This window comes from Terrapene carolina, unplaced genomic scaffold (assembly GCF_002925995.2).
Source record: "Terrapene carolina triunguis isolate 2854851 unplaced genomic scaffold, T_m_triunguis-2.0 Scaffold67, whole genome shotgun sequence".
NCBI classification, from domain to species: Eukaryota; Metazoa; Chordata; order Testudines; family Emydidae; genus Terrapene; species Terrapene triunguis.
Genome location: NW_020664418.1, coordinates 26,432,624 through 26,458,366, shown reverse-complemented (window position 1 = coordinate 26,458,366; position 25,743 = coordinate 26,432,624). Strand labels below are relative to the sequence as shown.

At 36.8% G+C, this 25,743-nt stretch overlaps 1 protein-coding gene across 4 annotated transcripts in view; it reads left to right on the top strand.

The window, feature by feature from the left end:
- TCF12 (transcription factor 12) overlaps positions 1-25,743 on the top strand; it is a 328,708-nt gene that overhangs the window by 298,885 nt on the left and 4,080 nt on the right. For 3 of the 4 annotated variants that reach the window (XM_024204916.2, XM_024204914.2, XM_024204918.3), the window contains 7 exons: positions 5,658-5,731; positions 6,713-6,784; positions 7,579-7,785; positions 17,505-17,619; positions 19,555-19,726; positions 20,809-21,041; positions 24,431-24,584. In XM_024204916.2, the coding sequence (XP_024060684.2) occupies positions 5,658-5,731; positions 6,713-6,784; positions 7,579-7,785; positions 17,505-17,619; positions 19,555-19,726; positions 20,809-21,041; positions 24,431-24,573 (1,016 nt within the window). In that variant the 3' untranslated portion in view covers positions 24,574-24,584. The remainder of the gene's footprint in view (positions 1-5,657; positions 5,732-6,712; positions 6,785-7,578; positions 7,786-17,504; positions 17,620-19,554; positions 19,727-20,808; positions 21,042-24,430; positions 24,585-25,743) is intronic. The other variant, XM_024204915.2, reaches the window with a different exon arrangement.

The window sequence follows — 25,743 nt, the reverse complement described above, 5'->3', positions numbered from 1 at the left end:
CTTCTTTAAATTGTAGCCAAAAAAAACCCAAAACCCTCACTCCAAACCCTCTTGTTTGTCTAATTTATGTCTTATTTAACTAGTCTTGGCAGAATTTGATTTTTAGTTTTTTACAATTTTGATGGCTATATCATGTTTATTTTTAACATTTTAAAGATGTTGATCTGTTTACATTTTTAAACTTGCATGAAATTCTGGGGTTGAAGCATCTTTTATTTTATTAATTTAAATTTTCATGGTTATGGGAAATTATAGGGGGAGTCAGAGTAGTGATTCAGACAATAATGATTTAATTACAGTAGACATTGAGATTCAAAAAGTTAAAACTTTTTAGCTGTTAAAACATGAATTGTCAACAACATGTCAAAATATACAAAATAAATATCAGATCAAATTCTTGTAAGTTCTCAAGCAACGTTTTTCTTACTTTGCCTGTCTGTAAATTTTGATGATCATCTCTGGGTGCGTGGGGGTAATGAAATTGATATTTACAAATGTTGACTACTAAAAATCTAATCCTCCCAAGCCTAGATTTAACAGATTTGAGGGGAAGACCTTGATGTATTTCTTTCCTTGTTTGTAACACAAACTTATTGCTATTAAAGTTATAATAAGTCCAATATCATTTTTGCATAATTATTTTATGCTGCCTTTGGCCAATTATTAAAAGAAATTCTCATTTGCTAGGAATTTGAAGAAATCACATAAGAGTAATCTTATTTGTAAATATAGAATAGTAAAACTTGACATATTAAAAAGTCTGTACTTTGTTAAATGTTTTTCTCTACCATTTGAGAGAAACAGCACTCGGTGATCTTTTTTTTTTTTTTTTTTCAGAACAGCATACAAGATAATAGTGGAGTAGCTTTCACAAACAAGTTATGTGTTCCCTGTGGTGAAAATACAGTAGCCTGTGAAGTCATTCAGTTTTTGAGTGGGGCAGGTTTTCATTCATATTTCTCATGAACATTTTCATAATGTGAGGAACATACTTCTTGCAGTTTTCAAAATACGTACTCCGTATTGCAGCCATTTCTGTCCCCCATACTTTGTGTGTTAGTAGTGTGAATTTGGTAAGAAGCATTCCAGTGTGGAGATGAACTATGAGCAGCTGCTTAGAGCTATTAGTGAGTATTGCAGCTTTCACAGACACTGTGGCCTCAGCTGTCTAGTAAAAGTTGAACAGCTGTTCTGTACATAGAGAGGATTGTGAAAGCCCCATTGACTTAAATTTGTTGTTTAACAAAGAACTGGAATTATGGGCAGGATGATGTAACTTTAACCCTGTTCATTCCTGTAGTACAATTTTGTTAAATTATTAACATAATTTTTTACATCAGCCTATTTTCCCACTCACTGTTATCTGATGTATTCTCACAAACTCCTCATTGATTTTCCTTTCCCTTGTTGACCAGTTTTCAACAAGGGCTTTTTCTTTTTTTAAATTTGTTGCTAGCAGAAGGTGTGGAGTGTCCTTGACTCCAAGTGTCTTGTAATTTAGAGAAGTAAATCAGTAAATCTCTTTACATTTAAAAAAAGTGTCAAATAAACAAATAAACTCACCTCATCCAGTCTTTTGGCCATATTTAGTGGATGTTGTGCTAGTTTTCCATGCATTCAGTTGATGAATGAACATCTCCTGGCTGACATGGCATACCTGAACAGCTGCTTTAGGCGTTTTTTTCTGTAATAACTGAAAAATGCATGTTGAACTGTGTAATGAAGGGATTAATGCATTTCTTTGATTCAGTGGTTACAGTTGAAGAAAAATGTCTTGTGTATCCTTGTTCTGCTGAGATGGCAGGTCAGAGCCTATAGGTTTATGCAATATTTTTTTTTTATCTTTTAACAATGAGGCAAAACTTGAAAGGGGGGTGCTTTGTGGGTAGAGGAGAGTAGGTGCAACATTTCAAAGCTGTTACTGTGAAAAAGATCCAAATTGGGATTCCTGATTAAGGATTCCACACCACTTAATCTTTGTGAGCACTGTAGACTTTCTTGAATGACATTCATTGGTGGAATTGACTTTCAGTTTTGAGGAATGGAGACTTGAGTCCCTGCAGTTCTGACTCTGCCCCAGCACCACTGCCCTTGTCTCCTAGATTCTGCAGTGATCGGAGAGTCCCCCAGTACTCCCAACCTGATTCCATCCTTATTTCTAGGTTCTAATTGGTAACCTATAGTAGGTTCCACCAAATAGCACTGGGATCCTCTTCAGGGGAGAGACCAGCATCTCTTTTAGAAACATCTCCAGTCTTGATTTTAAATTTGCCTGTGATAGAGAATCCACCACAACCCTTGATAAGTTGTTCCAATGGTTAATTACCCTCACTTGTGAGTTAGGAATGCTGGGTTCTGTTCCCAGCTATGCCACTCATACCCAGTGAGCCAAAATTCAGAGTTATTACTATTATATTTATCGTTATTGGCACTCTTGGCAGCCATCTTCTATCTGGACCAAAAAAACCAAAACCCCCACCACCATTACTGACTTGATAAAAGTATTAAAAAGTAAACACACAAAGTAGCCTAAAATAAAAAATGTTTTCTGAATAGTATATTAAAACATTTCATTTTTCTTATAATCGGTGATTGAAAGAAACCCCAACCAAAAAATAGTTTCAGTAAAATAGGATGAATAGTGATGTTTTTTGCCAAATCTAAAATGGCTGCTGACACATTTAATGGTATTCTTAGAGTTCACCTCTCTTTCCTTGTATATAATTAAAAGGCCTTGTTTATTTATTAGTCTAGTTATTCTAGGCTTGGGTAACTCATAACTCATTCATTCTTTAATTGCGAATTAGGGATCAGGGATCAAGCGTTCAGAAATAATGAGATTGCCTTAAAACTCGACAGATCTTTTTAAAATAATAACTTTAGTGTTTTTTATTTGCCTTCTGACTTTTGAGCCTCTAGGTTCACATTCCCAAGGTTTTCAACAACGAGGACTAGAAATGTTCATTCATTTCTTAAAAAAGAGAGATGCCATAACAAGAAGACTCCAAGAGCTGGAGCTTTAAGAAAAACACCAAATATTGTGATCTAACAGTAAAATCATGAGCAGTGGTAACTCCTCTGTCTCACCTTCCCTTGCCTAAATTGAATCCCCATCCTGCAAAAACTTACACGCATAACTTTTCAACATGGCTTCAATGGACCTGTACATGTGTGTAAAGTTACACGTGTACACATTTGCATGATTGGAGCCCTGGCATTTTGAGAATCCCTTCCTATGGGATTGGAGGCATTCACTCAGTGAACTTTGAGGAAGGGGGGGGAGGGGAAACAGCCCATTGCTGGCCCTAACATATGTTTGGAAGGTAAGGAGTTGAGGAAGGCTGGGCTGAGAAGGTGAAAACAACAGCATTGAGATTGTTATGTATGACCCCTGGAAATCTTCACTTCTTTGGCTTATTTGTTTTTTCCTCCTGCTATGTGGGTGCTGCACTAAAAGTTATTAATTGCAGGGCTAGTGGTGCTAGAATACTTTTTAATGTAATTGATAGATTTCAGGAACAAACTTCTGTAAGAGGGAGTGGGGAGAGGCAAGCAGGAAATTAGTGCCATCTGGCAACCTGCATGGCCATGGAAACAAAATACACCAGTAATATTAAAAAGTCCCCCATTATTACCAGAAGTGTGATTAACTGCAGGTTGCACTCAGGTATTTTTGTGAGGGGTCCCAGCCAAATAGTTTTGCTCTGGGTGTAATTATAGTGAACAACACCTCTGTTGTCCAAAATGAAGTAGTACGTTGAACGCTAGATGAATATGTGCAGGTTTAGAAGATTCATGTTCTGGTTAGATAAGTAGGCTGCTTTCTTTCCTGAGGTTTTCAGTTTACATTCTGCTTTTATTTATTCCTTTCTGACTAATATTTAGAATACCACTTACTTTAGGGAGTGGTGTATGCTCGTTAAAGCTGCAGTTAATGGGTTTCCATAAGAAGTTGCTGTCTCCTAAAATGGCTTTTTGGCATTGGGTTGGTATGATCCTTGAGCTGAGCCTAAAAATTCTGAAAGCTATTTAGACAACATTTTTGTAAGATTTAACTGAGTATTATCCTGAAAAGTAGGAAATGACAGGTAATGCTGAGGAGATTATAGATGCAAGACCAAGAATAGATGAGTGAGGTGAAAATTTGTGGTTACACCCTGGTACTCTGATATTTATTTTGAGAGAAAATCCTAGTACAGTCATGGCAGATCGGTGCTTGTATGAAATCAGAGATCCTCTTTTTAACTTAAACTTTGAAAGGAGATAGCCGAGATGTTTTTGCAGTTGTGCAGGATGCAGTTCTTTTCTTAAATGAAACTCTTGTTTTAAAGGGTAACTGTGGATCACTGAACAAAGGAACTATAACATTATTAAACTTCTTCCCGGTTTTCCAGGAACAGAGCTCTGGCTGTTATTAAAGGAACGAGCCCACAGGCTCTTCCTTTAATGAGTTGTTTTGGATTGTATGTCCATAATTTATTAATGTAATTGCTTTATTATTACATTTGTATGGCTAAAAGGAAGCTGTCTTTAATGGACATAGAAATACATGTAATCTTTATAAAAGATGCATGATTAGCTGATGAGAAAAATACATGCACTACTTCAGGCTTTGTGTTTAGAAAGTTCTTTTTCAGTCATTGCAGTTCATATCGATTTATTCCTAAATTGTACATGGTCGTGAATATTCTATATGGCAGATTAGAATGTTTATATTTTAAACTTGCAATAAAAATATGGGTATGGGTAATTTGAATATAATTGCTACTTTGCTGCATAGATAAAGAATTATTTTTCTTCAGCTGAAATGAAATGTGTTCTAATTTACCTTAAATACATCTGAGATAACAGCTGGATCATATTTATCTTTTTTATATAATATATAGCTTCCTAAATGTGACATGCATAGGGGGGAGGGATAGCTCAGTGGTTTGAGCATTGGCCTGATAAACACGGGGTTGTGAGTTCAATCCTTGAGGGGGCCACTTAGGGATCTGGGGCAAAAATCAGTACTTGGTCCTGCTAGTGAAGGCAGGGGGCTGGACTCGATGACCTTTCAAGGTCCCTTCCAGTTCTAGGAGATAGGATATCTCCATTAATAATAATAATAATTGTACAGAAAGATTTCAGTTGGAGTAGTTGGAAAAAACTAAGCAAAGTAACGCATGCAACTTAATGAGAGATGTCATGGAGAAATGACATCCAAAACAATTTTTATCTTCAGTTCCACGCCCAGCTGATTTTTAGTTATAAATAAACTAGTATATATTCTTAACTGCTTCAAGGGCATAATTGCACATCACTAATTAATTTAAAACAAAATTCAATAACATTTTTATCATAAGGATACTGGGAAGAGACGGGAGCTTCACAGGTATAATTCACTGCATTAGTCCGCTGGTTTTTTTGAAAATCAGAAAATATAACTTTGTATATAATGATAAGTAACAGTAGCTGGGATCTTTCATCAACAATAAATATTTAAACTTGCAGGTGCCAGTATGTAAAAATGGTCAGTTACAGAGAAAAATGAAGAAACTTGATCTCCTTTGCCAACCCTTAAATTACCCTGTCTTCATACAAATTGTGTTATAGTTCACTATGTTAAAATTCGTTTGGTGCATAAATGTGTGTGTTAACCTGTACAATTTTGGCAGGTGCCAGTCAGTGGTCTAGGACTGGAGGACAAGCTCCCTCATCTCCAAACTATGAAAACTCTCTCCACTCTTTGGTAAGAATTGTTTGAAGCTACATATTACTTTCTAGCTAACGCTTGAAGGTTCATTTTTGTATAAATCATGCATATCATTAATGAAAACAGTAGGATATCATTACAAATGAATTCTTTGCTAACAAATGGTCTGGTTCAATTGAACAATATAAGACATGCAGGGTGTGTCTTTCACCATCTGTTCCTTGGGCATCAGGCTTCTATGCTAAGGACAGCTGGTGCTAAAACACTGTTATGAGATTCCAGTACCTTTTCACAAATCCATAGCTAATTCTTATCTAAAGCTCACTTTGTAGAGTAAAGATAAAGTAAAATATTTAATATCTTTGCATTTATATGTACTTTTTTTTTTCTTACATGGTAATCCTGTGGGCTTTTTGTCATTTACACTATCACTAAAGTATTAAAATTAGGCATGTTTACGTTTAAGGATTAAAAACTTATTGTTATTGGGGCACATTAATTACTGTATTGTGCTGAAAAGGACAGACTTTCTATACAGAAGAAAACACAGGAAAGAAACTACGGTATTGGGGAGATGGGGGGAATTTGTAAGTAATAGGTTTGAAAATTCTCCAAAGGGTTTTAGTTGCTGTCTTTCCTTTGCTGGTACAGTATCGGGAAGGGGAAAAAAGAACTGATAGAATATTGAGCAAGGCTTTGGTTATTTGTTAATAATTCTAGTTTCCAAAAATATATTTCCTTTTTTCTGTGACTAACAGAAACAAATATAAGAGAAATCAATTTCCTTTTCTTCACACATTTTGCAATTATATGTAAACAATATGTGCATCTTAGAATGCTAACATTATAACTGCAGTGTTGAGCATTTAGCCTTTTCATACCTTAATATAATCAGATCTCTGTTGCATTAACTTGACTAACATTTTATGCTTACATGCACATCAGCTGTTTCCTCACCTCTTTTTTGAATTAATCTTAACCTGTGCTTTGCTTCCTGTTCTGTCTTGACTTTGCCAGAAAAATCGAGTTGAGCAGCAACTTCACGAGCATTTGCAAGATGCAATGTCCTTCTTAAAGGATGTCTGTGAGGTACTATTTCTCTTCAGATGGTGCCTTTTTGTGTTTCAGTTAATTCTACTTACATATTCCTATTCAAATCTTAAATTAGCACAGTGTGTGTCCAGTCTTTTGCCTCCAACACTTTGCCATTTTAGTTTCTAGAGCGCTGCAAGACCAGAATAATCTTTGCTTATTTCTCTAAAGAAACAATAAAGATAGACTTAGAGAACTGTTTTGTGGCAGTGTACAGAACTTGTGCATTTACTGGGGAAAATGTTCCAACATACGTTCATACATTTAATTTCTGAAGTTTATAACAACATTTCAGAATTTGTGTAGAGTTGGATTTGGAAAACAATCACTTAAAACCTTGGGCTAAAGCCTTGTCCAGCCTTTGTAACCATATACCCTCAAAAAAGTCACTACCTTTCTAAATTCTCATTAGGAATTGTTATCTAAAAGGTGATACTGATTTTATATTTTTTCTCATGCACTACAAAGCTTTTTATTTTTGGTACTCGTTCTATTTTTTTTCTGTTCAGGCTGTGTAGTAGAAACTAAATAGAATTATTGATCTTATAGTAAGCTTTGTTTTAAGAAGCAACCATCTCTGTTTCTGAGATGGCATTCATTTCACGTCTCTAGATATCTTATTCTTTTTCCTGTTTATTTATAGTGCTGTAGGTGCTTTGAAGCTTTCCTTTTTGATTTTGCATTTTATTTGCTGTCTTGCGTATCTCCCAAAGTAGAAACCATTACAATATAATGAATTAAGCAGATGTATATAATAAATGACCTTTAGTGCTCCTCTTAACTCTCAACAGCAGTCTCGAATGGAGGATCGCTTGGACAGACTTGACGATGCCATCCATGTGCTACGAAACCATGCTGTGGGGCCTTCAACAAGCCTGTCAGGTGGCCATGGAGATATACATAGTTTATTGGGGCCATCCCATAATGGGCCAATTGGAAGCTTAAACTCAAATTATGGAGCATCTAGCCTCGTAACAACCAATCGACAAGCTTCAATGGTAATATTTTTTTAAAACACATTAATAAATAAGTGTTTTGTCTGTAACTGTTAATTTCTAATCTCTTCAAATCATAGTACAGCCTAAAAAGTTAAAGCTTGACTGGAATTTGTGCAATGTACACTTTCAGTGACATTTATCAAGAATACTAAAGATGCACTGATTGTAGAAAAGAAATGGCAGACTGCTGCACCTGCTACTGGTTTCCAATTAGAGGGGATTTTGGGGGTGGGGCACAGGGGGGGAAGGAGGAGAAAAACTTAGACTTTGGCCTGGTCAGTGGCCCATAAAATCCTGCTGTGACCATATGCAGAAAGCTGAGACTTTCTGCTGAGAGTATTTGAGCTTATACATGCATTTTTTCCAGATGTGTAATAATTGGCAGAACAGTTTTCTCCTTGAAATGGTGAATAGGGAGATTGAGTGGGAAAAGCAGTCAAGAAGGACAGAATTTCAAGTGTTCTGGTCTGGAAAAGCTGTTTATTGTGAACTAGTCTTCAATAGCAGATGCTGGCAGAAGACTGGAAGGAAGCTGTTGGAATGTGGAACCATAGTGTGTACAGGCTCAAAATTTAACTTTTTTTTTCTTCTTTAAATGAAAACGGGTTTTGAGCACAGCTGTAGTGCAAGGAACAATCAAGAGGAAACCAGTTTTAGATTAATTCTTAAGAAGAGTGAAATAATTCAATCAATCTTTTTTAGTTTCTTTTAAACCTGTGAACCATTCTGAGAAAAATGGCATTAAGACTTTTGTAGATCAAAAATATTTGTTGAAAGCATTACACTACATAGCAAATGAAATCTGCTCATAACTTTGCTTCCTTCACCAGCCCCTCCCCAAAAACAGGTTAAACAAAAAAAGTTTTAAAAAATGCATATTATGGTGTGCCATGTGTTTGCATGTTTACAGCATAATTTTAGAGACCAGTTACATGCTGTGAAATTTTCTATTATAAAACAGATTCACAGCTGGGTGCTGTGTGATCAAGGTGAAATTTCACCTATCATCAAAATAATTAGGTACCCCAATTGCTGAAAGGTTTGTATTCTATAAAACAGAATTAGTTCCAGGTTTTCCGATTCACAGGTCAGATATCCATTTATATTAATTTTAGAGCCAGTGCAGTAAACCTCAAAAGAGGCTGGTTACTTTCCTATAAATAGGTTTTTTGTTTTTTTATTTTCAGCAGCATATGCAACTTCAGGCATTCCCATAATTTCACAATAGGCTTTAAGTAATGAAGCTGATTATGTATAAATGCTTTGAAATTCGAATTCTCTCTTCTTTATGTTGCCCATGCAGTTAAGGAATGCTGTAAAAGGGAGAATTTTATGGTATTCCAGTATATAGAGACTGAAGTTGAGTATTATGGTGGAAAACTGTAGCTCTTTTAGTTGAAATAATGTGTGTCTCTGAAACTGCAGTGACAAGACTGTTTTAGCAAAGGAGATTGCTCTGTCTGAGGTGTGAAACCTTCTGATCTTCTTTCTCTTCACTCTGAATTCGTTTACGTGGTTAGTATATCCTCCTGTTTCTGTATGAGTTGTGGCTGATCCGTGATTTGTGTTGAGCCATAGCAACATCTGCCCACCCTAAAGACGCTCAAACAATCAGCACATTCTTTGAAATGCCACACACCATCATAAAGCATCTTAGGGTGTATCAGAGTATATAGAATATGACTGCTGTTGTAGACCAGGAAAATAATTCCCAGCTCTCTTGTGGAGGTATCTTTCAAAAGGGTGGAAGGGTAACAAATTAACCACTTTGAAAAGAAAATGGGGGATTAAAAGAGAGAAATAGGGTTCGAACAAAAGATCTTGAGCAACATATTTCATTGCTGCTTTTGGTCACGGGTATAAATCTAGTGTAACCAACAGCAAACTTCGGCCCCATATATGGGTTAAAAACATATTGAATTTCCCACTAAACTGGGCATAGTCAGTCAAGTGTAGATGATGCCAAAGTGTATTGAAATGCTTTTTTTTAAAATTGTGTTCTAGACTAGGCTAGGATAAGCTTTATAACGTTTTAACAAAATATGTACCAATGGAAAATTGCTGGCCAAACTATATTATATACCAGCTCCTCAGGATTTCGGCTTAAATTGTTTAAGCACGGCAGTGTGGTGATTGTAGACTAGGTCTGTAATACTGTACTGGATTTTTATTTTTGATTGAGAGTTGCTATCCAGCCATCTAAAACAAAAAACCAAAAAATAAAGCAGCAAACATAATTTAGAGCAGGAAAACAAGAAAGTGCGTGCTTTGCTTTGTATTTCAGGCTGCCTGAGTGCATGAACCAAAGTTCCGTCAAAGCACTCTGTCTTCTCTTTTCAATTGTCTTGAAAAGTGGGTAAACTGAAATGTCATTGAGCTGAAGCTGTTTCTTTGTTACACCAGCGTAACCCTATTGATTACAACAAAGAGCAGAATATGACCCATTTATGGCTGATCCAACGACCTGCTGCACACCCTCTGATGTCACTTGGAATTGAACAAACTCAGCAGGTCACAGGGTGTAGCCTTTGCACATGTGCATAGCAGAGGTTAGCATCGAGGCTTAGCGGTACACAACTGGCTGTTTTTAACATTAGTACAGTAATGACCAAAATGTACATGGTCCATACATTTACATAGGAAGGCCATAGACGCAGTATTCCACAATCTGTTCATTTGGAAAGCTTTATTTATTCTTTTTTTTTTAAATGGTATTTACACAAGCAAACGGGAGGAAAAATTCTAAAGAGAGAGAGAGAGAGAGTTTTATGTGACGTGTGTACTGGGTTTTAAGAGATGGGCCTTTGTTCGCTTGTTTAGTAACTAATTATCTCTTTGTTATGTTTTTGGAGGAACCTTCCATAAAACTTATATTAAGGAAATAATGAGCTTTTATCGGCCAACAAAATGCATATGTTAATGGAAGAAATCAACATTGATAAGGTTTTTATGATTTGGACTGTATTTCTCTACCCAAAGAATTATATTCATCTGGATTTAGCAGTAAATGAAACCTCATCTTCTGCAAAATCTGAATACAAGACATTTTAGCTCTTTAATAATAATAATAAATTAAATTTCCCTAGAAGATGATCTTGGCAGAAGAAGCTAGGAAATGAGTAATTTAACTCCTTTTTATGTAATTAGTGTAACCAGACATGGTTTTATTTTAACATTTGCTTAATTTTTGAGCCAGGTTTATTTTAAAACTCCAGTTGGCTTCATTTCCTGCTCTCTGAATGTCCTTGGTTTCTATTTTGCAGGGCTGTCCATTACACTTACTGTGGTCTTTATTCAAGGAAATGTTTTAATAACTGAAAGTCATCAAATATTATATGGCCTTTGCAGTGGATTGTTTTTTATTTCATGTAATATTTCCTTGTAAACAGGAAGAAATACTTCTTCGATTCTTATTCAAACCAGTTAGTGTGTTTTCTATTTACTGGTCTGTAATATAATGGAAAGGGCACAGCATGAATTGATAAAAGCCAGGAAACTGAGTTAAGGATGAAAATCAATTCTTAGCTCACTCTGTTGTTCCCAGGTGCAACAGGAATCTCCGAAGAGTGGGTGATCTTTGCAGGATGTACCATATCTGCTGTAATACCTCTTCACCAAAGGGCAGTTTAAGGCCCCAGTCCTGCAAGCTGCTCTGTCCAGACCAACCCCTGTCCCTGAACAGGTCTCCATTGGTGTCAGTGCAACTCTATAGAGACTATATTCACATGGAACTGCTTGTGGAATTGGGCCTGAGTAGAATTTTGACTCCTGAGCTCCATCAGGTGTCTCTGCTGAGTTTAACAACTGCACTCAGCATGGTTTAAACTTGGTTGTGGCCAAATTGACCAGGTCATGTAGTTCAAAAACCATTTAGTCCAGATTTATTGGGGCATAAGCTTTCGTGGGTAAAAAACCCATGCACCTGAAGAAGTGGGATTTTTACCCACGAAAGCTTATGCTCAAATAAATCTGTTAGTCTTTAAGGTGCCACCGGACTCCTCGTTGTTTTTGTGGATACAGACTAACACGGCTACCCCCTGATACTTTGTCCAGCTCAACTCTCTGGCCTATCTATGTAGGTGAAGACTAATTCTCAGTTTCCCAGCGTTTGTGAGTTCTGCCTCCTCATAGTTTGAATTTATTATTTAGAGTGAAGCATGTGAACAGGGCCGGCTTTACTGTTTTTGCCGCCCCAAGCAGCGCGCCGAATTGCCGCTGAACATAGAATGGCAGCTGAACATAGAAGCTGCCACCAAATTGCCGCTGCCGCGGAAACGCACGTGCCACCCTAACGGCACATGGACTGCCCCCGCCGTCCACGGCGGCAATTCGGCGCGCTGCTTGGGGTGGCAAAAACACACAGACTGCCGCCCCTTGCAGATTGCCGCCCCAAGCACCTGCTTGGAATGCTGGTGCCTAGAGCCGGCCCTGCATGTGAAGCAAAACTATACTTAACAAGAGATGGGTTTCTTTCCCTACATATCATTCTAAATCTTCCCCACTTAGGATAGTCCAATACAGTTTTTTGTTTCATCTACTTTTTCATTAATTATATCATCAAAAATACTCTGCAGAAATCTACTTTTCTCCATGGCCCTTTAGGATTACTACAGCCCACCATTTAAATTGATAAATCATATTGCGTTAATCCAAATCAGTTTGCAAACTCGTTTTTAAAAAATTTGACTATAAGAAACTTTAGATTAAATAGTCAGTGTTTACATACATGTTATGAATGGATTATCCACCTATGCCTATATTTAGAAACATTTTAAAATAAATATTATTCACTCAGTAAACCATAATAATTGCTCTATATCATGTAAATACTTTAAAGAGCATTTTTAAAACCCCCATTTACCCAATAGATTTCAACGTGTCTTTGGGAGATTTTGTGTTTGCAATGTAGTGAAAATATGTGGTAGATTGTGTGCTTTGTATAGATAACAAAAAAAGTAATGCATCTACCACACATGGTAAATACCTAAACTACTTTGAAAAATATTAAAATATTTGTATTACATTTTAGGTTGATTGCTTCCCAGATTTTTCTAAAACTGAAACTGTTTTTCAGCTACAGAGTCATAAAGCATGTCTTGGTCAATTGATTTCAATTCATAAAAATGGAATATAAAGAGAAATTGAAGTATCTTTAAGATTTACTTAAAAGTAAACATGAAAACTTCTAAGTTAAAGTTCAGAACAATCCTTTTTTGTTTGAAAAATTAAATCCTGCAAATCCATTATAATGGACATACTGGCACCACCTTAATTATAATAGAGCACCTCTTTCAAAAAACTACATTAGGAGAATTGCCTCGGGACGCACAAATAATCAAGATGTGGATTAAAGTTATGTACTTGAGATAATCAATAGTCCATGCACTATTATTTAAACAGCTAGACTGAATGAGATCTAGAATTAGTTCACCTTTACTCATATGCAGGTTTTTTCATTTTCTGCCATTGTTTTATTCTTCTCACTGTGGAGCAACTCATTAGACTTAACGTTTTTCTGTTGTGAGAACTAAACCCATTGGTCTAACTAAATGCAAACAAGTCCCTCCATGAGTGCCATAGTGTAAGTACAGCAATGTAGAAGGAGAATCCACAAGGCAAGATGATGTCATTTTTTGGAGTCTGACTTTTATTCTGAAGAGAAGGTTCACAATTATTGAAATTAGACAAGTATTGCATGAGGATCAACCCTCCTCACTCAAATAGCAGGCTGTCAGCTGTATGCTAATGAGCCGAACAATTAAAACGCCATCCTATCTGGCCTTAGTGAGCAGGCCGCTCTATTGAGACAAAGAATTGTTTGTACACCTGTTGTGCATGTGGACAGTCCCATTCTAATGTGGTATAAAAATTAGAGTAAAAGCTTGAGGGATATGGTGAGCAAGGGTTAAAAGGGACAACAGTGACTGTGAAAGTTAAATTTTCCAGGAAATAGAAGAGAAACATTTGTGAGAGGAATCAAGTTACAAAGAGAGAGTTCTGCTAACTTCATTATGCTGAAATATTCCAGATTGCGTGCTTCAAACAAGTCCCATTCTGCTATAGTGTGATGTAACAGGATGGTGGGGTTTTTTGTTGGTTTTGTTTTTTTGCTTTGTGATACATGTGTAAATACAGGGAAATACTTCCACTGCATTGCAAATGCTTTTGTTTTTCTTATGAAGATACTATTTTAAATGTATTTCTGTAACTGGTGTTTGTAGCTGAAGTGCAAAAAAAATACTGAAACAGCCTTAGGGAGTCTTAGGGGGAACTGCAGAGTCCTAAAAAGGATCCGTATTTGAAGTGTTTATTTTTAAAAATATACCCAATGTTCGTTTACTAAAAAGAGGGAAAACATACACACACCAACCAAAGAAAGCATTAAAAATGCTGATGGGATGAAAAGGTGAAATCATTTGAGTTAGGATTCAATTACAAAGTAAAGTTAAGAGGCTGCAAGCTTTTCACATCTCCTTAAGGGGGCCCGAGCCTTTTGATGAACTACGTGCATAGAAGTCAGTGGGAATTGAAGGCATTGGGCACCTTTTAGGAGATTCTGACTGAAACCTTCCCAGGATCAGTCCTTTAATTAGAATTCCAGTGTTTGGGTGTGTGAGGGTGATTTGTCTGGTTAATATGAAAGCCGTGAGAGAGAGAGAGAGAGAAGCAGAGTACAATTTATAAAATTAAGCTGTTATATTGGATCTAAAGCATTTCTGCTTGGGGCTCTATCTTTAAATTAAATTAAAGTTAATTAAAGTTCACCTACCTGTACTGTTCTTGATAACTTGTGTTTTAATCAACTATGTGTAACTGTCATCTCTCACTGTTAACTTTAATTCAGTTGATTATTCAAGGCCAGAAGGGATCATTGTGCTCATCTTCTCTGACCTCCTTTATAGCACAGGCCATAGAACTTCCCCAAAATAATTCCTAGAGCAGATCTTTTAGAAGAACATCCTATCTTGATTTAAAATTTGTCCAATACATTCAGTTTACATCACATACTTGAGACCAAAATGAACACATTTTTGATGTGCTGGTCAATTTAATAATATGAAATACTTGAAGTAAAATTTTTCTACGAAGCTCATTAGCCTCAGTTGTTTGCTTCAGTTTTGTGAGCATACATTACCAGGTACTGGAACATAGTGTTAGATTCAGCTTTTTTTATTTCCAATCTATTTTCTGAATTTGTCAGACTTGATCTATTGTTCTGTCATTTTTAGATTATGCCTAGATTTTAAAGTTGCCAAGAATCTGGCAGCTGTTATGTTATGTTTGTACATTGCTTGAAGATTTTTTTGTAAATAGGTTTTGGAGCTAACTTGCCCCTGAAGACATCTGATGTCTGTAGCTTGAATAAAAGCACCCTCATGTGTTAGGATTAAGAATAACCAGCAGAATGAAAAAAGCACAAAACCTTCAGGGCAGTATATTGCGAAGTCTTATATTAAAAACTTTTTTTTTAAGAATGAGTTTCACATTCTCTTTTTTTGTGAAGACGGTTGTTTTGTATCTTAGGCTGAATTTTCAGAGCCTGGGGCTGCCAGTGCTCCCGCTGAAATCAATCACAGAATTTGCACTGGCTGCAGTGTGAGCAGGACTGAGATGACTGTATCTCCAGTAGAACTTTTCTCATAAATAAACACTAGTACATACGAAAGACAATGCACGTTCTCAGAAAATACACTGTAAATAGTGCCAAGCTATCTTGCTTTGTGTGATGGATTATTGGATACAAAACAATAGATACAAATAACAGACCAGAATGACCTGGTATTAGCTTGCTTGCTTACTTTTTTTTAAATTCCTTTCTTGTTCCTGTGTGTTAGCTCACAGAAAATAGTGTATATTAAACAAAGGATAAACTTGCATAAGGGTATTTATCTCTCTCTGGGCAAAACCCATACTAAGACATGAAAGGTAAAAGCTGCATTAATTACTCAAGAGGGATTCAAAGCTCAGCAGTTTACTAGGATTGAAGGATTTATTGAAAAACAGTGGTTCTCATGTGTAACTCCAGGCAATAAACCTATTTAATTAAAGGCTTAATCTTCTAGTTGACATGTTTGCTACTGTTGCAATAAAAAGCCTCATCTGTAGCCAATTTTTGTAAGTATAAAATAATGACAGTGTCCTTGGTCTTTTCCTCTTAGTTTTTTTTTACTGTTAATAGCATTATTTTGGTTTTTGTTTTAAAACTAAATGTTTCCCAAGGCTTGTGTGTCAAGAAATTAGAAGCTTTAATAAACCAGTTTTTCAGATGATTTTAAACTCTGGTTGCATTTCTCATTATCTCCTCTTTATAATGTTTTTTAAAATGTAAATTTTTAAGGTAAAAGTGTTTAAATGGATAGCAATGAAGAGTTTTCCTTACTGGCTAGCAGTTTTCTAATGAATTTGCCTGCTAAATCTAAATGTGTATTTCCTTCATTCATGTACATAGGTGTTAAGTATCATTAGTCCAAATTCATGCAAAACTTGAATTAATTTTTTTGAGACTACTCATCTTTAGGCCCACAACTGTTAGAAGTAGGTTCAGTTTTAGTCACCTCATTTTAAGAATGAAAAGGTCCTGAGAAGGACAATGAAGATAGAGACACTGGTGTTCTTTCATGTGATCACATACTGTAATGTGACTGATAGATATTACCATATTTGGAAAAGGAGAATGAGAGTACTTATCGAGATATATAAAATAAAGGTATTGTGAAAATAGATTGTGTTCTTCTTTAATCTTATTTCATAAAACAAGAACAAGGATTTAGCTGATTTAAAAAAAATCCCTGCCACATGAGGTCAAGACCATTAATTCAGGAGGACTTTATTTAAAGAACACAATTTTATGACTGTTAAAGTTCACAGCTACACAAACTAAAGCAGATCCAATGGAAATCAAATCTTATGCCTCAGGAAAAAAAAAAATCCCTGTTCCATGGTATGACTCTGAAAATTCACTAGGCTGTTGTATAATTATAGCCGGGTTTTGGTCACTGCCTGGAACAGTTATCTAATCCAGTATGGGGTAATCCAGTGGTTTAGTCCAGTGGCTCTCAAACGTTTGTACTGGTGACCTCTTTCACATAGCAAGCCTCTGAGTGCGACCCCCCCTTATACATTAAAAACACATTTTTATATATTTAACACCATTATAAATGCTGGAGGAAAAGCAGGGTTTGGGGTGGAGGCTGACAGCTCGCAACCCCCCATGTAATAACCTCACGACCCCCTGAGGGGTTCAGACCCCAGTGTGAGAACCCCTGGTTTAGTCCAGTATATAGTCTCTTTCAGCTATAGCTTTCCTTTGCTGACCCATAACTCAAGGCCCCAATCCTGCAAACACTTAAGCACGTGCATAATTTTATTCACATGAGTTGATCCATCAGTAGATCTAATCTTGGATATGCGAAGTGTGGCATTTTGGAACACTTTGTATACTATGTAAAGGACTAGGCAACAGTTTATAAATATTTCACCTGAAAGAAAATCTGCCTTATGTAGTATGTCCACATTAATGTCTCATTTCACAATATTTTAGACTACAATTCTTGATTTTTAAAAAAGCTTTAACACTCTATCAACATACTTACAGGTGTTGTTTTTCTATTGTAGAAACACCCTGTATTTTACATCAACGTTGAGTGTAAATTTACAGTGTGGATTATTTCCTTGGATTAAATTGGTGATGGGAACGGTTTTGCTTTTCTTTGCTTTAGGCTGGAACTCATCGGGAAGAAAGTGTCAGCCTCAACAGCAACCATTCAGTCCTGCCCAGTACAGTGTCTGCTCAGAGCACAGAACTAAATCATAAAACACAAGAAAATTACAGAGGTAACTGTACTGTACTATTCAGTGGTAAATTAGGCTTTTTAATAATCCAGGGACAAGAATGCTATAGATCTAGGTAAATATGCATAAATACATAGATAAGACGGATGATGCACGTAATTTGTGACATATGACTTAATTTCTATTGATTACCAATTTCACCAAGCTCTGGATTCTTACAGGAATTCAGATATAACCCTGTTTCATGCCACTCCCTGATCCAAATTCCATGTGAGACCTCACATCACAGCCACCATTCTTCCAGCTGAAGTGAACTGGCTAGAACTCCTTTGCAGCGCTTGGTTGCCATTTGTAAATCAGCCAGAGGAGTCTGACACATGTGATTTTTATAATACACAACAAGCCTGTATTTCAACACATGACCAATAAAGACAAAAAGCCTTAAAGTGCTGTGGGGAGGCTGCCTCAATTCTTAGCTTGGAAAGTAGGCCATATAAAAGAAGGCAATTCGTGCACCAGCATGCCTGCGCTGTTTGGGGTTTGCATTTCATACTTAATGTGCAGGATTCGCTTACTGCACTAAATATATCTGTATATATTGAGCTCAAAAGCATCATGTAGATCCGGTCCTGCCCTCTTTATTCTGTCAGCTCTGCTTGTTAGATTGCAAATAGTTGTGCTGTGACTAGCTCTGATACAGGAGTCTTGATCAATAACTGCTTACATTCTTTTCCACTGTTTTTGCACCATCAGCTCTATCACTAACCGCTGATGTATACTTCTACCTCTGCAGGAAGCTGCCTTAATCCTAACCCAAGCTTTTGTATGCTGATGTATGCTTTCACCAAACCTCTAAATTGTATGCCAAATAATACTCCTGAAATGCAATCCAGTATTCTCTATCAGATGTCTTGTGTCATTGTATTCCCTAGGAAACATTTTTCACTAAATAATCTTCCCAGAGCCTCACACTCTGTGTATGGAGCATTAAACCTAGGTTTCATGCATAACAGTGGATAGAACTGATTTGTTCAGTACTGTAAATCATTTCCGTTTATAATTAGAGTGCTGATACGTGAAAGCTCTAGGCACTTGCCTGTAGCTTAAATATACAAAACTCAAAGATTAAAGCATGATAATCAAACCGGATCAACCCCGAATGAACATAAATCTACCAGCCGTTCCTCTGAATATAGGAAAGTAAAAATTCATCAGCCACCTGCAAGCATCTCAACCCTTCCCAAACGCCAGAGTAAGTAAATGATCTTGCAACATGCTCTGAAGGTCAACAAGTTTAGGCTACTTTTGAGCAAGAGGTTGGGGAGTGAATTCCAAAATCAAGGGTTCTTCAGAGAAAATGATATAGTAACAGTTGAATTTGGTACATCTTACCTTAAGAGTTAAAAACAAACAGTAGTGAATTTGGTCAAATTCAGAGACATAATCACAAACTTATGAAATATTTTTGTCAAACTTTACCAATTATACTATTGAATTAGTTTTGTCTAATAAATTCCAAAGAGTGTATTTATCTGAGGTTAATGGTTCTCTTCCATGAGAGAGCTCATGTGCCTTGTTAGTAGGGAGGATCAAAAGGTTACAGTGTTACTGCCAGATATGCATGACAGCCACTCCTTTTGATTGCTACCTTCTCCCCAACACAATAGTCAAGTACAGTATGTCCCTGAACCCTTCTCATATCCACACTGCCACTGCTCAGTTCCTCCCACTGACCTCCTAGGCCGCCTCCAGTTCTCTTCCACCCTCACTCCTTGCCTATCCCTGTCTCACCTTCCTTACCATGCAACCTCACACCCTAACCTCCAGGCCTCTCCAAAGCTTGCCCCACCCCACTTTCTCTGTCTTAATAAACAACAAGGTGGAAACTCGCTTGTGATTCACTTATAAAATATTTTCCAGCATGAAGGGGGGCTGTTCTCCTGAGTATAATTTATACTGAGCTGTGTTTGTTTGCAGCATTGTCAGGTGGCTTGCAGAGCCAGTCTGTGGCCATAGGTCCAGCAGAAATCAAGTCAGAACATAAGGAGAAGGATGAAAATATACACGAACCTCCCTCATCTGATGACATGAAATCAGATGATGAATCCTCCCAAAAGGATATCAAAGTTTCATCTAGAGGAAGAACGAGGTATGATCTTGGTATGCCAGCAAAGGACTCTATTCTGCTTCTTTTTAAAGTGCAGGCTATTTTGCATATTGTGTCCTTACCAATAGCAGCGAGAGCTTGTAAACCATTGGTAACTTTAGATTCAGTCTCAAAGCTTCCTTTTTGTCCTATATTAATAAGCTTGTGTTTTAAAATGTTGACTTAATGTGCATATATCAATAGGCAGAACATGGTATTTTTACACATTGGCATTTTAATAATGCACAGAGGAATCAGCAGAAGATTTTGAAATCTTATTTTTACACAGTTTTAAAGTTAATCATAGTCCTCTCTACAGTGTGCAGCTATATAGTTATCACAGTTTGGAGTGGAGTGATAAAGAAGTCCTTAGCTGCAAAACTTCCACTAGATCTGCAATGGATGATAAAAAGGGAAAGTTTTTGAAAACTGCACAAATAAATGTTTAATAGGAAAGAACCATATTTTTCATAAATATATGAATTTATTAAGTTGAAAATTATTTTTATGATTTTTGAATGCAGTTGAGATGTTGGAAAGCTTCAAAATCTATTACAGATGCTTTATGCATCCCTGAAATGATGGTTGGGGAACTCTGAATTTGGGAAGTCCACCAACCAATGAGTAGGCAGCAAGTTTGCTATATGTACCATTGCTTCGCCAAGGGTGCAGTGTATTCCTACATTATTCTTGGAAATAGTGTGCTATGTATGGACACTGTACATATGAATTTTACTTAATTCAGTGTGAACTAGCTATGTAAAAGCCATTGAGATGCATATTTTTAGGGAAATCTGAAGGTGCAAGAATGGCAGCAGCAATATATATATTTGTATCAGTTTGCTTGTGTATATGTGCCAATTTGAAATCATCACTTTTCTTTTTCCGATGAGACCATTTATATGCTTTCACAGTTAAATGGATATACGAGCATAAAATGAGTCAAATAGGAATTCTGATCTAACATGGATATTTTAGCCATGACATTTGCCAAACACACTTGTGATGTTTATACCTGTTGTTAAAATGGATCCTGACCTCCAAAATATCTATCAAACTTTTATCTTCCCTGGGTTTTTTTTCAGCAGTACTAATGAAGATGAAGACTTAAACCCAGAACAGAAGATAGAAAGAGAGAAAGAGAGGAGAATGGCAAATAACGCTAGAGAACGCTTGCGTGTACGAGATATTAACGAGGCATTTAAAGAACTTGGCCGTATGTGTCAGCTTCACCTGAAGAGTGAAAAACCACAAACAAAACTGCTTATTCTTCACCAGGCTGTGGCAGTCATCCTCAGTCTAGAGCAACAAGTCAGAGGTTAGTAGGCTACCTACCACTGTGCTGTCACAGCTAGGGGGTTGTTTTACTCATGTAACAGTTTGCAGTCCCCTTTACTGCATGCATCATGTTTTTCATTTGCATTTTTTCTTCTAACATACACAGCAACTAACCAGATGTACAATTTATTAGAAACATATTTGCCTTCATGTAAAAATGTTAACATACTTTGGGAAAAGCAAGGGACTGTTCAAAATAAAATAGGTTTAGGATCCTTTGATCCTGTGTTTGCTCCTTTGCAATTAGCCATCTCTTCATTATGCATCCAGAGTAGACTCATTAAGGAAAAGATTGAGGAATGTCCTGCTTTGATTTGCAACATATGCTCATTTAACAGTATGGAAATTTTAGCAAAAAGAAAAGGTCTGTAATTTAAGGTTAGTCCTACACATTTCTATAAGAGGCAAGTAAGTTTGATTGGATTTAATTAAGTTTAAATTACAGTATATATTACTATGAGTAATGGTGTAGCTACTTATTGCATACTTTATACAAGAAAATATAAAAAAAATTAATTCCATAATTTATTTTTCATATGTCCTCCTTTCTTCTATCTTTCACAATTCACGTTTAAAAAAAGGAAATAACATGCACTACAAGGAGGCGAGAAAGTGAGGAGTTCTTTGTAAATTGATGTGACTTTAAGGAAAACAACTAGAGAAACATACTTGGTTTTCTTTTACTTCTGTCTCTGCAATGTACATTTTTCTTAATTCTTATCAACAAATACACATCTGTGGCATCCTTTAGATGCCCCTTCTAGAGGTCATGTTGAAAAATAAACATAGTCCTTGATAACACTTCCATTCTCCTATGTTAATGGAGCTACTGTTGACCTTAATGTCTAAGCTCCTTTTACATTTATGTCAAAGAAATGATGAAACAGACATCTGAGCCACCTGTCTCCCTTGTGAGGTTGATGCCTAAGAGAATTGGGTGAGCGTTCTCATTTTTTCTCCCTTTGGGCTGGCTGAACAACTGTCCTTTATTGTATTTCTCATCTGATGCATTTCCAATCTGAGTGTAAATGTCTTGCAGGTGTGGATGATGTCAACATTCGTGTTTGCTTAGTGTGTCGTATCTCTAAATGACACCTAGTGTATTCTGCAGCTTATATTGGCAACTTACACCTCATTTTTACTTTCACCTTCAGTGGTATTTTGCATCGTATATCAAAACAATCACTGGAAGAATATGTGTTAGAAGTGACAGCGTGAATAATGACACTGAGCATAAGTACTCTGTGTCAAACATTTGACATCTTACTTTTAGGCATAGTTTTGTTGATACAGCTTTTAATGGAATTAAGTTCCCTTCAGAGAACACTGGATGAACACAGTTATTATGGTGAGGCAATAGTGTCTCTAGAATTAAGGTTGCAGCCAGCTTTCAATATGAAGTCCCGTTTCAGCCCCTTTGCAACTTTGGCTTGGAAAATCGATTTTAACTGAAAATTATTATATTTTCTATGAAGGCAACAGAGATTATTTTTATAAAAAGGAAGAAAATTCATCAAACAATTTTTTTGAGTTATAGGTCAATTTAAAATTAGGGTGACCAGACAGCAAGTGTGAAAAATCAGGATGGGGGTGGAGGGGTAATAGGATCCTGTATAAGAAAAAGACCCAAAAATCAGGACTGTCCCTGTAAAATCGGGACATCTGGTCACCCTGTTTAAAATTAAAACTACACTGTTTTGAAACTCTGAGTTTGGCCTAATATATTTTTGTCTCCCAGCAGCTAAATAATGGTTTGCCATTACCCCTCAAAGCTTCCACTTAGGTGAGCCTCCGTGAAACTCACAGACCAGCTATATTTGTAGAAAAAAAAGGGTTGTCCTTAAGCAAAGTTGTTAACAAATTTTGCTCTCAGCAATTTGGGGCCCAATCCTGCTCATTGTCGCTCTTGGAAGATTTTTGCCAAAGCAGAAGCAGAATAGACACCATGTGTGCACGTTGCCCGCAACTGTCACATTTTTAAATTATAAATAACAAGAGGGTATTTCTGTAGCCAATAGTCAACAGAGTTCTTCAAGTACCTCAAGAGGTAGAGTCAGTAAGTATGGAGCAAGGTGATAAGAGTTCCAGTGCTGGGTCTGCAGGTTGGCATATTATTAAATGGTTGTAATTTCTTCAGTTGTATCCTTGGTTCTATAAAAAAAAAAAAAAAAAAAAAAACCCTGACTTTTTTATTATTACTCAAGACCCCAAAGAGAGAGAGGGAAATCCTCACATTTCAGATTTTTGGTTAAATTTCATTGACAACTAAAATATTATCTGAAAATGTTAATTAAATGCGGTAGTGGTCTGACATTTAAAATTACTCCTTTTTTTTGTTTTAAGTGACCGCATCTAATAATTGTGTGTCCCTTTGTCTGTCCAATGGGATTGTATTATACCACAAAATTTAAAACATCTAGGTTTTTTAAAATTTTATTTTGGCTCATGGAAGAAGCAGTTTTCAAGAACAGGAAAAGTAACATGTTTAAAAAATTGCCTTGATTTGAAAACTAGACCAAGTTCTCTGTCATTGAAGCTTATTCCGAAAAAACATGACAAGCGTGAATATTTTTGCCAGGTACAAACCAGCAAAGGCTGACATTCTAAAGAGAAAGGAAATATAGTAAAATTACTCGTCACCCTAGATGACCCATCCAAACATTCTCCTGGCTTAGCGGAAGTGTGCCCAGGCCCATTTTGCAGAGATAGTAAGTAAGGAACTGAGTATGACTTGCCAAAGTTACGTGGGAAGTTTTGTGGGGAAGAATACATTGCTGTCACCTAACAATGCTAACAGGCTTCTGAAAACTGAGTGGCCCACTGTGGGTAGTTTGAGGACTATGCAAAGAGGATGAGGAGCACCACTACAGCCAATTCAACTGCCTTTGCCCTACGTTTTGCTGAGGGCCAGCAAAAAGGCAGTATAACATGGTTATTGTCCAGCAAGTTGAATGATGTCATCCTCACTGCCCTGACTTCAGCACAGGGGCAGAATCTCATTGGTTTGCGTTTAAGGAAATTGAAAACTCCAAAGTGCATTTTCTTTGGTTTCCAGTTTAGCAAATTTCTGTGGTAACAAAGGGTCACATTTTCAAAGGTGTTGAGGCATCTCAAAATAGATTGGTGCCCATTGGAATTTTCAAAAGCACGTAGGTGGTTAAGTCCTATTAAAATGAATAGGCACTTTTGAAAATTCCATTTGGCACTTGTCTGAATCTTCAGCAGCCTAAATATCTTCAAAAATCAGAAACAGAAGCTGTGCAAAATGGATAGATTTCTTCAGTACCATGGCCTATTGTGAATATGCTAAATGCCCATTCTTGGTAGCAGTGCAAAGGATGTTAAGGGCTGTTTTCTCTCCTGTGACAGAGAGGAACCTAAACCCCAAAGCAGCCTGCCTTAAGAGAAGGGAAGAAGAAAAAGTTTCTGCCGTATCGGCAGAGCCACCAACACCACACCCAGGAAGCCACCCTGGGCTTAGTGAAACTACCAACCCTATGGGTCATATGTGAACACCAGCCAGGTACGTCTCTTGTTCATGTTCATCAGTTTGGGGAGAGGGTCCCATCAATGCACTGGGATGGCTTTAACTTGATTTACTGACTGAAGTTTGAAAGCCAACAAAAACACAATTTGTGTGATTATTCTGAGTAATTGGCGCTGCCTCTTCATTAAAGTGCACTAAGCACTTCTATACATCTGAGCCACGAGTAAGAATATTCAGATGTGGGTTAGTTATAAACTAAAGAACCAGGAATTTTAGGTAGCTTCTTTTTATTTGCCTACAGATATATCCTCCTGGGTCAGGCGGCCTTCATAGTGTGACCTCAGAGGAACTACTCATGACTAGGCTAGATAAGCCAAAAATAATAGAGATTAATTGTGCATACTCAAGAGGTATAAATATCTCACTTGTTTAATTATCAATTCATTATTTCCCGTGGCTGATTCACACAGCAACTCAAATAGTCAGAAGGGGCTTTTCATTTCAAATAGAAGAGGATTGGTATTTGGCTTGAGGCCAGTCATTTAAATCATACCACTTGTCTGACAGGCATTACTTGACTGTTTGTCTTTGCAATCTGCATTAGACATCTTCAATAAAATCCTACTTTATGTGGCTACCATTTCAGCTTTTTGTGAATACACACACGAAAAACCAATGTTTGTATTGTCTCATGAAGCCAGGTGGTTACTATATCATTCATTTGAAAGCTCCAGTTGATGATCCCATACTGGGATAGCAGTCTGTTTTTCAACAGAATTGGTAAAAAGTAATGAAAAGCTGCTTTTGACCCTGCAAATTCCTGTTAGAATTCTTTAAAGAAGTATTTTCCTGGCCACTTGAGCTCATCAAAGCTATTATGCCCATGGTCAGGCTCCAGTGCCTTTATTTTCACTTACATTTTACAAAGACAAGAGATTACATTTTGGATGCATCGTCCATGGATTTAGTATCATAGCTTCTATTAACTTTGGTCAAAGTTGTGTGGCAAATCCTTCTGCAGCATCCTGGAATTTACCCCAAGGTAGCTGTGTACCCTCTGAGAGACCTTCCAAAACATCAAGGTGGCACTGAAATTGAACCTTGTTAGATATTTCTGGTGATATTTTTCCCATTGCCATAGCAATCCCAGTCAGCTCCTTCCTCTGTAAACTAGATTGAAGAAATGTTCTTTTTT